Genomic DNA, 17,565 nt, shown 5'->3' on the forward strand with positions numbered 1-17,565 from the left:
TCCTCCCTGATTGGTAGGTGGGCACTGGGACTGGGCAATTAATTATGTAAATTGTAAAGTTGCTTGCTTCGATCAACGCAGATAATCGTAACGCTCTTATTATCCACTCAATTTATAACCGAGAGATGAATGTATAAGGTGAATCTAAAATCGCCACTTTAAACCAAAATATTACGCACTTGCAATAAATGCGAAAGCCCAAAGTGCTCTGCTATCCACCACCCAGTATTTTTATTTTTTATTAATTAGAGTATAATTTATGTAAACATCCAAAATGAGAATGTCTATAACAATAGTAAATGCACGCTTCTGTTCTTCGCCCTAAATTTATAGTGAGTGTTAATTCTCTTTTTGTTAAAGCTCATTCGAAAGCCAATTTTTTATTCTGATTCGGGCCAAATAGTTGAATTCTTAATTAAAAACAAACATTTTTAACCCAGAGTGGAATAGTTAAAATTTTAGCTACAAAAGTTCGTTTTTTAAACAAAATGAAAAGTACAAAGTTTTCAACAAAATCGTTAATTTTTCAGCCAAATAGTTGAATTTTCCAGCAAAAGAGAAAAATTTTGAACCCAAAATACTAATTTTCAACAAAGTAGTTGAATTTTCAACTTAACATAAATTTTAAAGCCAAAATGGAATGAACTTACAAAAATTCATTAGGAAATTTTTTTATTATTTAAGTTTCCAGCCAAAAAGTTCATTTTCTTAATAGAAGATTTAAATTTATAACCTTAAATTAGAAAGAAAATCAGAAAAAAATGGTAACACTGTAAATGACTTTTCAATCAAATAGTTGCATTTTTTATTGAAAGAGAACAATTTTAAATCAAGAATAGTAATTTTTAACAAAAAAGTTGTATAATTACCTGAAAAAGTTCAATCTTGAAGCTGAAATGAAATATTCAATTTTTCAGTAACAAATATTTATTTAAAAGAAAATTAAACATAATAATTACATTTTTAGCCAAATAGTTGCATTTTCCATCAAAAGAGTTACATTTAGAACCTACAAATAAAAGATAAATTTGATACAAAAAAAGAAGCAAGACTATTGGGTTGAACTATTGGGTCGAACATTTGCTTTTTTTCAGTTTAAAATGAGTTTTCAAATTAAATTAAACTATTTTATTTTTGCTTAAGAAATAATCTGGTTGAAAATATAAAAATTGTGTTTGAAAAGTCGTTTTTCTTGCTGTGGAAAATTAAACTATTATTGTGAAAATTCGTTTTTTTTTTCTTCAAAATTGACCTCTTTTGATAACAAATTCAACTGATTGGATGGAAATTTATTTTTTTGTTGATAATTAATTTTCTTAAATGAAAATTTTAATGCTTCCTTTTTTTGATTAAAAATTGATCTTTTAAATTAATTAATTTTTTTATTAATTTTACCAAAATTGTTGAATTTTTTACAAAAAACTTGAAATTTCATATAGAGAATATTTTTTCAAATAAATTGTTCAATTTTCTACAAATTAGTAAAAACATAAACAAATTGATTTTTTTTACATAAAAATGCAATTCTGTTAAAAGTTCGTGTTTATGGTTCAATATTCAGCTCGTTCCATAGAAAATATAAATATTTGGTTGAAAATTTGCTTTGCTTTTTAATTGAAAATTGATTTTTCGAATTAAAATTAACCTATTCTCTTTTAGCTTGAAAATTGATGTCTTTAGTTAAAAATTCAACTGCTTGGTTTAAAGTTTGTCTGTTTTGTTAAAAATAATAATTTTGTTGTTAAAAATTCAACTATACTGTTAAAAGTTCCTTTTTTTGTTTGGAAGTAAATTTCTTCAACTGAAAATTCATTTCTTTTTTTGAAAATTACGTTTCTTTTTCTGAAAATTGGTTTTTTAAGCAAAAATTTAAGTGTCTCATTTTTGCTTGAAAAATTTTGTTATCTAAAAATTCAACTATTTGGTAGAACTTTTTTCTTAGTTGTGTTATTCTTAGTTTATGAAAAATCGTGTTTTTGGTTCGAAATTTACATCTTTTGATAAAAAATTCAAATTTTTAGTTAAAATTAAATTTTTGTTGAAAATTGATGTTTTCGGGTTGAAAATTCATTTTTTTTTAAATTAAAATTTTATTCATTCTTTAGTAAAAAAAAATGGTTGAAAATTCATTTTTTTGGTTGAAAAAATTTTTTTTCAGTAAATATTTCCTGTTGTATAAAAGTATATTTTAAAATTTAACTATACAGTTTAAATTATTTTTCTTTTTCTGAAAATTGTTTTTTGAACCAAAAATTTAAGTGTTTCATTTATGGTTGTAATTTTTAAAAAGTTGAAAATGATTTTTTTAATTAAAATTTAACTATTCTATTTTTGCTCAAGAATCAATCGTTCTTGGTTGAAAGTTCAACTATCTGATTGAAAATATAAAGATTTTCTTTGAAATACCAATTTTAATACTTCAAAAATTATATTTAAGAAGTTTTTATTTGATAATGTCTTCTAGATTAGAATTGACAGAATACATCTATATATATCCTTGAATCTTGTTTAAAAAAAGAGACACAAACTAGATTTTTATTGCTTCTTAAAACTGATATAAAGTCCACACCTGGCGACGGAATTCAGTATTTCTGCTCGCAGAGGTTACTCGTTCCAGATAAGTACTCGTACATATGCAATGTACATACAAGTTTAATGGAGAGGGGCAAGCCGATAGGGTAAGAGTAGATTTTTTCATCATAACTCTTCTTATTCATTTTTAGTCATTAAAAAAGTTTAAAATCCTTAAAAAAATATAATAATATACAATTACTGACCGCTAATAGCAGTAATTAATGTAATAACTAACTAAAAATAATTATTGAGTTAATTAGGGTAAGAAAAAAAACGTATAATGTGCGTTTACAATTTTTTGTATTGCTACTTTTTACTAATTATTTAAACAATTAGTATGAACAAATGAATATTTAACCCATTTTTTATGAATGGATTGAATATTTTTGCGTAATTAATTTGAAATGTTTTGTTAAAAACTCTTTAATGCCGCATACTGCATACTAATAATAATTGTTAATTAATAATTGTACAAACAATTTTTACAAATAAATAGCACTTTTACCATTTTTCGTGAATAGGCCTCATTTTCTCTAAAGAATTAATGGTTTCTATCAATTTATAATATGTGACGGCTAGGAGTGCATTTGTTTATAAAAATTGTTTATATAATTAAAAGTTTTTCCTACAATAAAAAAAGTTCATTAAAAAAAAAGTGAAGCCTATTCATGAAAAAAATGGTTAAAGCGTGCATTTGTTTATAAAAAGTATTTAAATAATTTATAAAAGGCAACCTAGTTCAACTTCAACCAATTCTGTAGTAGAATTTTCAACCAAAAAAGATGCATTTTCTACTAAAAACGAAAATTTTTCCACAAATTGAATAAATTTGCAGCCAAATAGTTGAATTCGAAAAAAACAGTTTTAACCAAAAATTTAATAAATTTTTATTGAAAATTTAAATCGAAAAATATTTTCGTTAAATAATTTAAGAAAAGGCAGTTTTCCAAAAAAGACAATTTTTAAAGGAAATTTTTGAATTTTTCATCTGACAATACAAATTTTTTAACTCGTAAATATAAATTCTTAACGAAATTGCTTATTTTCAATAAAAAGATTGATTTTTTGACAAAAATCGTTAAATTTTGGATCCACAGAGTTTTTAAAATATATTTGATTTTCCAATAAGCAAAACGAATTGTAAACCAAAAATGTTACATTTTTTCCAAAAATGAAATATTAAAATTTTCAGTGAAAAAAAAAAGAATTCTCAACAAAAAATGTTATACTTGATATTTCATTCAAAAAATATGAAGTATATTAAACTTAAATTTGAAAAAGTTAGTCGCCCAAATAATTCGAATTTTGAACACATTTTTTAATTTCCCAGCTAAAAATACGATTTTTTAAACTTTCCAATAAACATTTTCAACGAACTTGTTTATTTTTAACAGAAAAGTTGAATTTTTAATCAAAATCGTTAAATTTTTGACCCAGAGAGTTTTAAAAATAAATTTGAATTTTCCACTATGCAAAACAAATTTTAAACCTAAAATGTTACATTTTTTCCAAAAATGAAATATTAAAATCTTCAGTGAGAAAAAAAGAATTCTCAAAAAAAAATATTATACTTCATATTTCATTCAAAAAATATATTTTTTTTTAAACTTAAATCTTAAAAAGTTAAATTTTCAAGAAAATAAATACATGAATTTTCAACAAAAATGAGTAAATTTTTTATAAAAAATAGAATAGTAAAGTTTCCAGTGAAAAAAAAAGAATTCTCAAAAAAAATGTTAAAGCTAATATTCCAATCAAAAAGTATTTCAAATTCAAAGAAAGTTAAAATTATAAATATTAATAAATTTAAATTTTCCCCCATAAAACAGGAGTTTTGACCAAACCGTTGCATGTTTGTTCAAGTAATTAAATTTTGCGGCATATTTTTATATTTCCCTTTTTGTTTTTAAAATAAAAAATTGCATTCAAAATTTATCTTTATGGGTTAAAAAATTAGTATTTTTAGAGGAAAAAGTCCAAAATATTTACTTTAAAATTCGTATTTTTTGGATGACTGTAACATTTTAAGATTTAAGTTTAAAATTAAAATATTTTTTTAATGAAATATCAACTATCCCATTTTTTGCTGAGAATCCTTTTTTTCGGTGAAAATTTTAATACTTCCTTTTTTGGTAAAAAATGTATCATTTTTGGTTTCAAATTCGTTTTGCATATTGGAAAATTTAAATTTATTTTTAAAACTCTCTGGATCAAAAATTTAACGAATTTGGTTAAACGTTCAACTTTTTGGTTAAAACTAAACAATCGGGTTGAAAATGTTTATTTGCAGGTTAGAAGAGCTCATTTTCAGCTGGAAAATTAAAAAATTTCCTTTAAAAATCGTCTATTTTGGATGACTAACTTTTGAAAATTTAAGTTTAAAATAAAAATATTTTTTGAATGGAATATTAACTATAACATTTTTGTATGGAAAATTCTTTTTTCTCTCTCTCACACACACACACACACACGCGCGCGCGCGCGCACACGCACACACAGGTAGATTTTCAACTAAAGGAATTAATTTTCATCGAAAATGATGAGTTTTTAAAGTAAAAATGTTCAAAAAGTGAATTTTTTTGTTCACAAATACTGTAGAAACAACTTTATTTATTAAATCATAAATACCGAATGTGAATAATTGTTCATATTTGTTTATAAAATAACCATTTATTTGATGATTTTCATTGATATAATATAAAAATCCAAGTATTTCTCTAAAAAAGTACTCTTCAAAATGGAAACAATGATTATTTTTATTATTAAATAAAAAAAAAGATAAAAAACATTTTCAAAAGTCTACTTCGTCAAATTGATGCAGAATTTGATCAACTTTAATTCTAAATAGAAAGTTTAAGTCGAATAAGAATTACACATAGAAATTTTCAGACTTATCGGCTCAGGGATCGAACCCCGGACCTCTTACGTAAAGTCCGAGCTCACAATCACCTGAGCCATCAAAGCTCTTTCGTGATATTTCTTTTAAAACATTTTTTCTTGTTATTATCATTATTACACATATATATTTTTGAATTTTCAAAGCTTTTATTTAACATCATCAAAAAAAAAGAAAAACTACAAAAATTGTGACAGTGTCATTATTATTGAATAATAATCCATTCATTTTAGAAATAACAACCTGTATGACATTGATTCAGAGGCACATTTAAAAATATGTGCCTTAACTGAAGCAATGAAGGACACTCTAATTTTTTAATCAGAAACACGTTCAAGAGCAAATAACAAACCTCCTGTATTCCAAGGTACTTGAAAGATGTTGAACACTCATCTCATTTATAAATAGAATACAAAAGTCATATTGCTCACACATTAATCCATTAAAGAATGCCTAAGCACCGGTGAAATTTTTTTTGAATCTTGAGTCTCTTCAAGTTTTTTAACAGATTTTTATTTCTTATTCCTTAGAAGAACTTAACTTCCATTAAAAATTAAAATTTTTGAGATTTTTTTTATTCAAAAATTTAAGTGCATTCTCCTGTCTTTTTGTTTGTCCCATTTTTCAGAAATTTATTTAATTGTTGGAAAAAAAGTTAAAATTTTTATAAACAAATAATTAAAGAAAAATTAAGTGCTTAGTATTAACAATCTTTAACTACATACGATTTTTTTACGTTACAAATCTGTCAATGAAGATATTTCTGAATAGTTTTTCAAATATCATCAACATTTTCTAATTGTTGGAAAAAAATAATAGTTTCGTTATTTTTGAAATTAAACAAAATAGGTGAGAAAAGTAGCCAAAAATTTATATTTTAACTGAATTTTTTATTATTTTAGTTAAAGACTCAACATTTCAGTCGGGAATTCATCTTTTTGGATTGTAATTGTACCACTTTTTTTAAACTCTTTTTTCTTACATTGAAAATTGATTTTTAGCTGAAATTTTAACAATTTAATCTTTCGTTTGAAAATTTATTTTGAATAGAATGCTTAATTATTTTAGTTAAAAAATTAACATTCCAGTCGGGAATTTATCTTTTTGGATTACAATTGAACTATTTTGTTAAAAGTTTTTTTTTTCGTGAAAAATTTATTTTTAGCTGAAAATTGTAAAATTTAATTTTGGATGAAAATTTGAATTTTTTGATTGGTGTTTTAACTATTTTGTTCAAAAATATATCTTTTTATTTGGAAATTCAAATATATGGTTAGAAATTAATTTTTCCGCTGAAAATTTACTAATTTAATTTAATTTTAGGAGATTTATCTTTTTTAGTTGAAATTTCCTGTGTTTGTTTGCACATTGTTTTTTCAATGCAAATTCAGACAATTGATTGGAAATTTATGATTCAAGTAAATATTTAACTATTTTAGTTAAAAGTTTATTATTCTAGTTGGGAATTTCATTTCTTTGGATTACAATGAACCTATTTGGTTAAAAAAATTTTTCTTTGTGGTTGTAAATTAATTTTTACCTGAAAATTTAATTTTTGGTTCCAAATTTATCTTTATCAATTGCAATTTTAACTGTTGTTTAAAATTTCATCTTTTTGGAACAAAAATTCAACAAACTGGTTAGAATTTAATTGTTTAATGTTTAATTATTTTAGTTAAAGGTTCATCATTTCATTTGGGACTTCATCTATTTCGATTAAAATGAAACTATTTGTTTGAACGTACGTTTTTGTTATAATTAAATTTTAAGCCAAAAATTTAGTTTTTGGTTTGAAATTTAACTTTTTCAATTGGAATTTCAACTTTTTGTTTGAAATTTCATCTTTTTTAGATGAAAATGCAAATAATTGATTAAGATTTTATTTTTACTTAACATTTAATCATTTTAGTTAAAATTCAACATTTAAGTTGAGAACTCATCTTTTTACATTAAAATTTTGTTGACAATTATTTTTATTTTTTAGTTGAAAATTAGTTTTAGGCTACAAATTGAAAAATTTAATTTTTGGTTGGAAATAAATGTTTTCAGCCGAAAATGTAATAATCTTATTTTCGCTCTAAAAATTTATCTTTTTATTAGAATTTTAATGTTTGTTTGAAAATTAATTTGTTTAAACGAAAATTCAACCAATTGGTGAAAACTTTCTTTTTTAATGGTAATGTTTAATTATTTTAGTTAAAGATTTATCATTTAACTTGGGACTTCATCTATTTCGATTAAAACAAAACCACTTGTTTAACCGTTTTTTTCATAATTAAATTTTTTGCTAAAAATTAAAAAATTTAATTTTTTGTTTGAAAATTTATCGTTTTTAATTATAAATTCAACTTTTTGTTTGAAATTTGATATTTTTTAGATGAAAATGCAACAAATTGGTCGAGACTTTATTTTTTAACTGAATGCTTTATCACTTCAGTTAAAAATTTACATTTAAGTTGAAAACTCGTCTATTTATATGCAAATTTTATTATTTTGTTAAAAATATCTTTTATTTTTGGGTTCAAAATTAACTGTTAGCGAGATTTAAAAAATTTAATTTTGTTTTGGAATTGTGTGTATTTAGTGGTGTGTTTTTAGTTAAAAAATCAAGTACTTGGTTAAAAATAAATTCTTTCAGCCGAAAATTTAAGAATTTGATTTTAGGTTTGAAAATTTATCTTTTTCAATTGGAATCTCGACAGTTTTTTTGTAAATTTTTTACTTTTCAGATGAAAATGCAACTAATTGGTTTGGATTGTATTTTTTAACTGACTACTTAATCACTTCAGTTATAAATTCATCATTTTAGTTGGAAATTCATCTCTTTGAATTAAAATTAAACTATTTTGTTGAAAATTCTTTTATTTTTGCTTAGTTGAAAATTTATTTTCTAGCTGGAAATTAAAAAATTTAATTTTTAGCATCACATTTATCTTTTTTAATTGTGATTTCAACTATTTTCTTAAAAAATTGATGTTTTTGAGTCAGAAATTCAAGTACTTTGTTGGAAATTAATCTTTTGGCTGAACGTTTTAAAATTTAATTCTTGGTCTTGAAATTTATTGATTTTAATTAGAATTTTAACTGTTTGTTTAAAAATTTATCTTTTTAAAGTCAAAATTGAACTAATTAGTTAAAAATTTATTTTTGAACTGAATGTTTCATTATTTTAGTTAGAGATTCATCATTTCAGTTGGGAATTTATCTCATTGTATTAAAATTGAACTATTTTGTTGAAAAAAAGTTTTTTTATATAATTCACTTTTCGGCCGAAAATTTAACAACTTAATTTTTGATTGGAAATTTATATTTCTTAGATGGAATTTAAACTAGTTGGTTAAAAATTCGTCTTTTAGGTGTGTATTTATCGGCGAAAATCTTTAAATCGAGATATTTTAATGTGACTTTTGAAAAATGAACATTTTTTAATTGTTAAAACTTTTTCAGGTGAGCTAATAATTTTGTTAATTTATTTATACGTGCGATACTCAAACAAGTCTGAAAGCACGTATTCAAATTATAAATCAGTCGTTCTGCCTTAACATTTTTTTTCAAAGGCAATTCAAGGAAACGTTTTATCCTGGTTTGATAAAAAATTTTTTGACGATCTTACGAGTGCTTTAACTTATTCATGTATGAATTTAAATAATACTCCACTCTAAAACTCCACAACTTTTTATTATACATTCTAAGAATTAGCTTAGATAAAAAATTTAAAAGCTCATTTTTCAACAATAAATAATATAGGTACTGCACATAAAAAGTGTTGAAAATAAAAAAGTTTTTCCACATCCGGGAAAAATGAAACAAATATTTTTACTATAAAACCAAAATAAGAGGGCGGCGCACGGCGTCTTGGCGTTTTTCTCGTATTTAAGAAAACATTCGTCTTTTTAATTTGACAATTCGGCAATCGAAAAAAGGTAGTAATTAAAATCGAAAAAGGGCGGAAAAGGTTTCGTGGCAGCAGGGTAATTAAAATTGAAAGAGGGTAGACAATTTTTTAGGTTGGCAGGGCAGCGTAGTATTTTTTAATATTTTAAAACAATTTTGCTTCATCTTCTATTATTTTTTTTAATCTAAGAATTCTGCAATCGAAAAAAATAGTAATTTAATTTTCTAAAGGCCTGCAAATTTTTCGGGATAGCAGGGTCGTTAAAAATGTTGCTCAACTATTTTAAAACAAGTTTTTTTCCTCTTGTATTGCGTTTGTTTTAAATATGAAAATTCTGCCATTAAAATAAATTGGCAATAAGAACTGAAAAAGAGTGATAAATTTGTTAGGCAGCAGACTAGTTAAAAATTTTGTTTAAATATTTTAAAACAAATTTGTTTTCTGTTGTATTGCTTTTATTTTTAATTTCAGTTACAGTTTTTTTCCCTTCTTAAATTGTTGTTTTCAATTTGATAATTCTATAATCGAAAAATTTAGTTATCGAAATTGCAAAAAGCGGCAAATTTATCGAGGCAGCAGAATTATTAAAAATTTTTTTCAACTATTTTGAAAAAAAAATTTTTTCTCTTGTATTTTTTTATTTTTAATCTGACGAGCATGCAATCCAAAACATTTATGAATTAAAATTGAAAAAGGGCCGCAAATTTTTCGGGGCAGCAATGTGGTTAGACATTTTTTTAAACAATTTTAAGAACAGTTTTTTTCCTCTTGTATCGCGTTTGTTTTGAATATGAAAATTCTGCCATTGAAATAAATTGGCAATAATAACTGAAAAAGAGTGATAAATTTGTCGGGCAGCAGACTGGTTAAAAATTTTGTTTAAATATTTTAAAACAAATTTGTTTTCTTTTGTATTGCTTTTATTTTTAATTTAAGTAACAGTTTTTTTTCCTTTTTATATTGTTGTTTTTAATTTGATAATTATGTAATCGAAAAAATTAGTTATCGAAATTGAAAAAAAACGGCAAATTTATCGGGGCTGCAGACTAATTAAAATTTTTCTTCAACTATTTTAAAACCAATTTGTTTCCTCTTGTATTTTTTTTTATTTTTAATCTGACAAGTCTGCAATCGAAAAAATTTATTAATTAAAACTGAAAATGTGCCGAAAATTTTTCGGGGCAGCAAGGTGGTTAGAAATTTTTTAAAACAATTTTAAGAACAGTTTTTCCGCTTTTTGACTGTTGTTCGTAATTTGATAACTCTGCAATCGAAAAAATCAGTAATCAAAATTGAAAAAAGGCGGCAATCTTTCGGAGCAGCAAGGTGGTTAACATTTTTTTTTTAACAATTTGGGGTCAGGTTTGCTTTATTTTCTATTTTTCGTCTTTAAACTGATAATTATGAAATCGAAAAAAATGATTAATTAAATTAAAAAACGGCGTAAAGTTTTTGAGGGCAGTATGGCAGTTACAAATATTGTACAACAATTTTAAAACAAATTTGGTTTACTCTTGTAATGCTTTTATTTTTCATGTGATAATTCTGAAATCGAAAAATTTTATGAATTAAAATTGAAAAAGGGCGGGACCTTTTTCGGGGCAGCAAGGTGGTTAAAAATGTTGTTTAAAAATTTAAAGAAAATTCTAAAATCGAAAAAATTGAGCTGTCAAAATTGAAAAAGGGCGGAAAATTTTTTTGGGCAGTAAGATGGTTAAAATTTTTGTTTACTATTAAAAAACAAAATTTCTCTTGTATTGCTTTTATTTTTATACTGACAATTCTGCAACCGCCAAAATTCAGAAATTAAAATTTAAAAAGGGAGGCAAATTTTTAGGGGCCGCTTAGCATTGTTTATTTTTACAAAACAAATCAGTAATCCAAATTAAAAAAACTTTCATATTTTTTATCAATTTACTACGGGACAGACAATTGTAGCAAATTTTTGTATTAATAGAGTTTTTGATGATTAAAAATAATATAAAATTAGAAATTAAAAAGTAAAAATCAGGATTTTTTCTTTTTTTGAGCGTATCTTAAACCATGCAGACCATTAAATAATTGTCATTATATAATAACAAACTAATGGTATGTTTCTTTAAAGTACTGTATCAAATTACAAATTGAATTTTTTAAAATTTCTATTTAAGTTGCAACAGACATTTTGAGTACAGTTTTTTATTTTATCCTCATGAATAATACTTAAACAGAATTTATTTTTGCTTTACATTTTTAATTGGTGTAAACAATTATGATAATATTTCACTAAATAGTCGCTTTTAGATACAGGAAATGCTTTTTATGAGCAAAATTGTTCATTTTACTTTGTGGAATAAATAATAAATTTAAATAAAATGATTTTATATTGATTATTTTAATTGTATAATTGAATACATTTCTATACATGATTCATTATCGGAAAATATATAAGCATGTTAAATGAACGTATTTTTTTCTAAAACCGTCTATATAATGAGTTTATTGATCAGAATAGTTGATAATAAAAAAATTGTGAGCGTCAATACTTCTAGTCGTAATACTATTTCGAGGGTTGAGAAGATGAATTCGCCAAAAATGAATTTTCTAAATCTAATAATATCTATTTAATTAATTTATTCATGATAATTGTTTATAAAGTCTGAAAATGTTGTTAATTCTTATCAACCTTGTAAAATATTATTGATAAAAGGTAAAGTTATTCATTTCGCTAAGAAAATGCATATTTTTCTATCTCAAAGCGCCTATAAACTAAATTCGTTTATCAGAATTGTTTATAAACATTAAAAATATTGTTTGTTGTATATAAATACCATTCAAATATTATTCTTAAAAGTCAATTTAAAAATCCTGCTAAAAAAATTCCTTTTCTGTAAATTAAAGCAGCTATGTATTAAGATTGTTTATCAGAATTATTTATTACAATGAAAAATGTTTTTACATGTCAATAAATCTAGCTGAATCAATACTTTTGACAAGAAAATAAAATCTCCGAAAATACTTATTTTTAAATTTATTGAGTAAAATTATTTGTGATAATTATTAATAACAATTAAACATGTTGTAAAATGTTACTAAAGCCTGTTAAAGTATAATAATAAAAAATAAATTTTAGTGTCAATGGATTTCCTGGAAAATTTATAGTTGCTGATAAAACAAATAATTCTGCTAATATAACGATTTTTGTGTATCTAAAAACAGCTATTTAACGAATTTGTTTATCAAAAATGCAAAAAAAGCAAAAATATTTAAAAAGTATATTTTTTTAGAATTTTTAAATTGAACTGAAAATTTGTTTAAACTTTACTTTCAGAAATCAGCTGCACAAATTTCTTCAGAATTTAATGATGCTTATTTTTTAAATTCGTGAAATAGAAAAAAGCCAGTAACGAAAATTGAAAAAACCGAAAAAATCTTGGGACCATTTTTCTGTCGGCCAAAAAATTGTAGCACATTTTTTTAAAGTATAGTTTTAATAGTAAAACGTAATATAAAATTAAAATAAAAAAAATTGGCATTGAAGTTATGATTTAAAAAAAAATCATTAATTTTTCATACATCACGAAAAAAATAATTTAAAAAATTGTTTCTAGTGCGTATAATATACTAGCAGAATACAAAATATAACACCTATACTTGAAATTTAACATTAATGAAAAAGTGTGGTAAGTATTTGCCATTCTTAGAAAATATTCATATTTACTGAATGTGTGAAAAGGAAATATTCACACATTGAAGTTTCCATTTGTAAAAAACACTTTCGATTCACGTAGTGCTCATTTTTGTTGTCCAAGCTTCTATTTACTGAAGGAGGAGTGCCTTCCAAAATTCAGTTTCCGAGAGTTTCTTAAACTAGCAACACGTCAGCCAAATTGTTGCTTTAATAAAAAAAAAAGTTTTCTCAATCAGAAATTATAAAATAATTAATAATACTTTGATTCGTGAATTAACATCTTTTTTCAACATTTTTTTTTAAAGTGTGATTACAAATTTCTCTGACTTAGACACGGAATTTGAAAAGAAGTAAGAAAGCTTTGAACTCTCAGCGAGAGATTGTGTTTTCGTTTGTGGAATCTGGCTACGAAAATTCCATTTTTTAAATAAAAAAATAGATTTATTGTACATTATTTTTTCAAATTATAGATTGTGGATGCAGCCTGGAGTTGGTGGAGTGGGTAGCCAGATTGGTGCCCCAGGAAGTGGAACAGGTGATGATGAAGCACCGAAAGACCCAGGTGTGCGAATCACTCACCAATCTTACACAGAGAAAGATTTCGAAGGTAAGTTTACTTATTTCTTAAACGTAAACAGTCAAGGCCACCTGAAACGTTTCCGATTAGAATGCGCAATCTTGCGCAATATACTCGAATGAGTACTCGCGCACTGCGGTCCATCCGAGGTGAGAGTCGCAACCGTTTCTCACCCTTTGAGCTGAGATATACGATTTTTTCGCGGAATGAAGTTATATAATCAAATTTCTGATATTCCAAAGATACAGAAACGATAGTTTTCTCATTTTTTTTTCTTCAAAAAATGAATATATGGCCTTTTTGTTTGTTAACAATTTTTTGCTGAAAATTATTTTTTGTTGTTTGAAGATTCATAATTTTTATTTCAAATTCATCTCTAGTTGAAAATTTAACTACTGTTTTGCCATTTAATTGCTTTAACTAAACAGTTAACTATTCCAGTAGAAAATTCAACTACTTTGCTGAAAATCCGTTTTTTGTTGTTAAGAGTGAGATTTTTAACAGAAAATTAAATTATTCCATTTTTCGTTGAAAATTTATTATTTCTCGTTTAAAATGCAATAATTTGACCAAAAATTTGTCTTTTTACATTGAACATTCAACTATTTCGTTGAAAATTCACGCATTTAGTTAAAAACAAATCTTTTTATAGAAAATCATCTTTTTCTTTGAAAGTTAATCTTCTTCTTTTCAAATTCTTCTCTTCGGTTAAAAATTTAAATATTCCACCTAGATATTTATCATTTTAGTTGAAAATTCATTCTTTTGATTAGAAATGAAATTACATGATTTAAAGTTAAACCATTTTGTTAAAAAATTTTGTTTGTTAAAGATTCATAATTTCAATTAAATATTTATTTATTTGAATAATGAGCTATTTGATTGAAAAATGTTTTTTTTCTTTGCATGAGAAGGAATTATATTGCCGAAAATTCAACTTTTTTGCTTAAAGTTTCTTTCTTTTTTAGTGAAAATTTTTTTTTTTTAACTGAAAATATAACTATTATTGCGGTTGAATATTCCATAATTTTAGTTAAAAATTCATCTCTTTGGTCGAACGTTCATTTTTTTACTGCAAACCTAATGCTTCAACTTTTGGTTGAACAGTGATCTTAATTGTTTTAAAATTCGTCCTTTTTGGTAGAAATGAATCTCTTCATATAAAACTTAATGTTTTTGGTTGAAATTTTAATTATTTCCGTTAAGATTCATTGTTTTTTCTGGTAATTTCGACTATTCCAGTTGAAAATTCATCAAATAGATTTAAAATTAAACTATTTTGTTGAAAATCACTTTTTTAAATTGAAAGTTGAAATATTCCATTTTTTGTTAAAAATTGATTTTTTTAGTAAAAAATTACAGCGTTTGTTTAACAATTAATTAATTTTGATTTTTTTTTTGGAATTTCGACTTTTTTTATTGTTGAAATTTCGCCTTTCTCAGATGAAAATTTGGTTTTTAACTAAATACTTACTTATTTTAGTTAAAGGATTGCTCATTTTTGCTTTTAAAAATTATCTTTTTTAATTCGAATTTAGACTGTTTGTTTGTAAATTGATCCTTTTTAGATCAAAATTCAACTAATTGGCTAAACATTTGTTTCTCAACTTAATATTTATTTATTTTAGTTTAGGATTCCTAATTTTAATTGAGAATTAATCTTTTTGTATTAATATCGAAATATTTCTTTAAAAATTCATCTTTTCTATTTGAAAACTCAAGTACTTGGTTGGAAAATAATTTGTTAGCTGCATATTAGAAACTTCAGTTTTTGTTTTGAAAATTTATATTTTTATTGGAATTTTGTTTTGTTGAACATTAATCTGTCATAGTTGAGGATTTGAGTTTTTTCTAAAAATTCGTTTCATTAGTTAATTTCAGCTGTTTTTTATTTTAAATGAAAATAATTTTTCTGCTGAAATATTAACTATGACATTTTTTAAATGAAAATTCCTTTTTTAGGTCGGAAATAAATTTTTTAGCGAAAAATTTAATTATTTAGTTGAAAATTAACTATTTTGTTGAAAATGAATATTTCCAGTTTGAAAAGTCAACTATTATACGGAAAATTAGTTTTTTTTTTAATAAAAAATTACTTGTATATTATGTCAATTTATCTATTCTAATTTTGCTGAAAATCTGATGTTTTGAAGTCTCTTTGGCTTCAGAACTCAATATTTTGGATGCAATTTTTTTCCTCTATTGACTGAATAATCTTTCTCGTTTCAAATGATTAAAATTATTTTTATATAAAATCGTCCTTTTTGGTTCAATTCAACTGTTTTTTTATTCAAAATGAAAATATTTTTTGGTTAAATTTCAATTAAATACTCAATGGTGTATTTTTCGAAAAAATTGATTTTTATCATTAAAGTAATTAAAACTGGAAATAATTTTGAAAATGTGGCTTCATAAAAAAATGATAAAAATCCTTTCTAAAAAATTTTCTTTATTATGTTCAAAATACTTAAAGCTCGAAAAAATTCTAAAATTTAATTGCATGGTCATCACGTATGAAATTTTTCAACGGTTTTGAAATGTCTGGTAAACCCAAAAACATTCCAAGACCAAAAAATTCAAAAAAAACCTTTGAGCTCTTTTTAAAAATTGTCAACTTTTATGTTCAAAGTAATTAAAAATATAAAAAATTCTAAAAATTTAATTACAACAATTTTCTAAATGGTCAATGTAGCCTTGATAATGAGACATTATTTTTTCAGACTGATTAGGCTAGTTTGTAGACCTAAAGACACTGTAAGACCAGAACCAAAAAGAAAAGAGAATAAAAGAAACTTTACTTTTATGTTCAACAAAATTTAAATTAATTATAAAATGTATTTTCATGATACTTTCCTATGCGATTTTCCAATTGTTTTTAACCCACAATAAATATTTTTGACGAGGGCTTTTCAAATAATTCGAATTTGCAGTATCGATTACCTATGCGATAAGGCTGAAATTCGGTTGACATGTCAATCAATACTAGTCCTTATTGGTGTTTGAATCATAAAAATATTTTTAAACAAATATAAACTTTCTTCATTTATTTATCATATTTTTTCAATATATTTTGATGTATTACGCATGTTCAAAAATAATTCAAAAATATCTGTGTGTAATTCTAGGAATATCTTGAATCCAGAAACAAAAAAATCCATGCGGCCCTTTTTGAGAAAACTAGATTTTTACGTTAAAGTATTTAAAATAAAAATAATTTGAAAAATTTAATTGTTATTCAGTAAAATTTGCTCAGTTAGAAATTTTCCTGTTCAAGAACCTTTTAATTAAATTTTTAGTCAGAAACTGCAATATTAAAGGAACCTGCAATTAAATTTTTATAATTATCATCGCTTTTAATTCCTTTGATAAGAAGAGTTAACTTTTTTCAAAAAAAGCTTGATGCATGTTTAGCTTTTGGTTTAAAAATATCTCTGGGATTAAAGACTACATTAATAATTTGCAAAATCATGAATGCAAGAAACTCGCAATTAAATTTTCTTGACACCCATTTTAGTTGATTTCTTAAATAAATAAATCAATATCATATCTCGGCTGCTTAGGGACATGATTATATTTGGAACTTCAGATGTGATACAGTCCAGCTTTTGTAGGTCAGCCGCCAATCCGGCTTCACTTGGCACACAATAATGTGTAAATATGTACAGTCGATCCTCTCAATAGTAATAATTTTCAGTAACAATTATTTTTAACAATAATTTTTTCCGAAAAATGTAAAAAAAATCTTATTTTCTAATGAAATGCAGAAGTTAGTCATTATTTAGAGTTCTTTCAAAAACATGATGAATTATGGTTTGTTTTCAAAATATATAAAAATTGAGCCAGGGATGTCCACATACATTTCTTCTAATAAATTATAAATTTCTATTTGTTCAAAAAATGTGTACTTGCTAATGCAGCTTTCGTTCGAAAATTTTTAAAAAATAAAATGAAAT

General features: G+C 24.0%; 1 protein-coding gene across 8 annotated transcripts in view; it reads left to right on the top strand.

Annotated features, from left to right (window-relative positions):
* Positions 1–17,565, top strand: part of LOC117167566 (sodium-driven chloride bicarbonate exchanger) — a 103,249-nt gene that overhangs the window by 26,609 nt on the left and 59,075 nt on the right. For 5 of the 8 annotated variants that reach the window (XR_004466412.1, XM_033352599.1, XM_033352592.1 and 2 more), the window contains exons 1-2: positions 2,646–2,678; positions 13,506–13,642. Coding sequence is in view for 7 of the 8 variants with exons in the window: in XM_033352599.1 (XP_033208490.1) it covers positions 2,656–2,678; positions 13,506–13,642 (160 nt within the window). In the remaining variant the exon portion in view is untranslated. Of the gene's footprint in view, positions 1–2,645; positions 2,679–13,505; positions 13,643–17,565 lie in introns of those variants that run through there. The other 3 variants (XM_033352595.1, XM_033352593.1, XM_033352596.1) reach the window with 1 other exon arrangement.

Source organism: Belonocnema kinseyi, chromosome 2 (assembly GCF_010883055.1).
Source record: "Belonocnema kinseyi isolate 2016_QV_RU_SX_M_011 chromosome 2, B_treatae_v1, whole genome shotgun sequence".
NCBI classification, from domain to species: Eukaryota; Metazoa; Arthropoda; class Insecta; order Hymenoptera; family Cynipidae; genus Belonocnema; species Belonocnema kinseyi.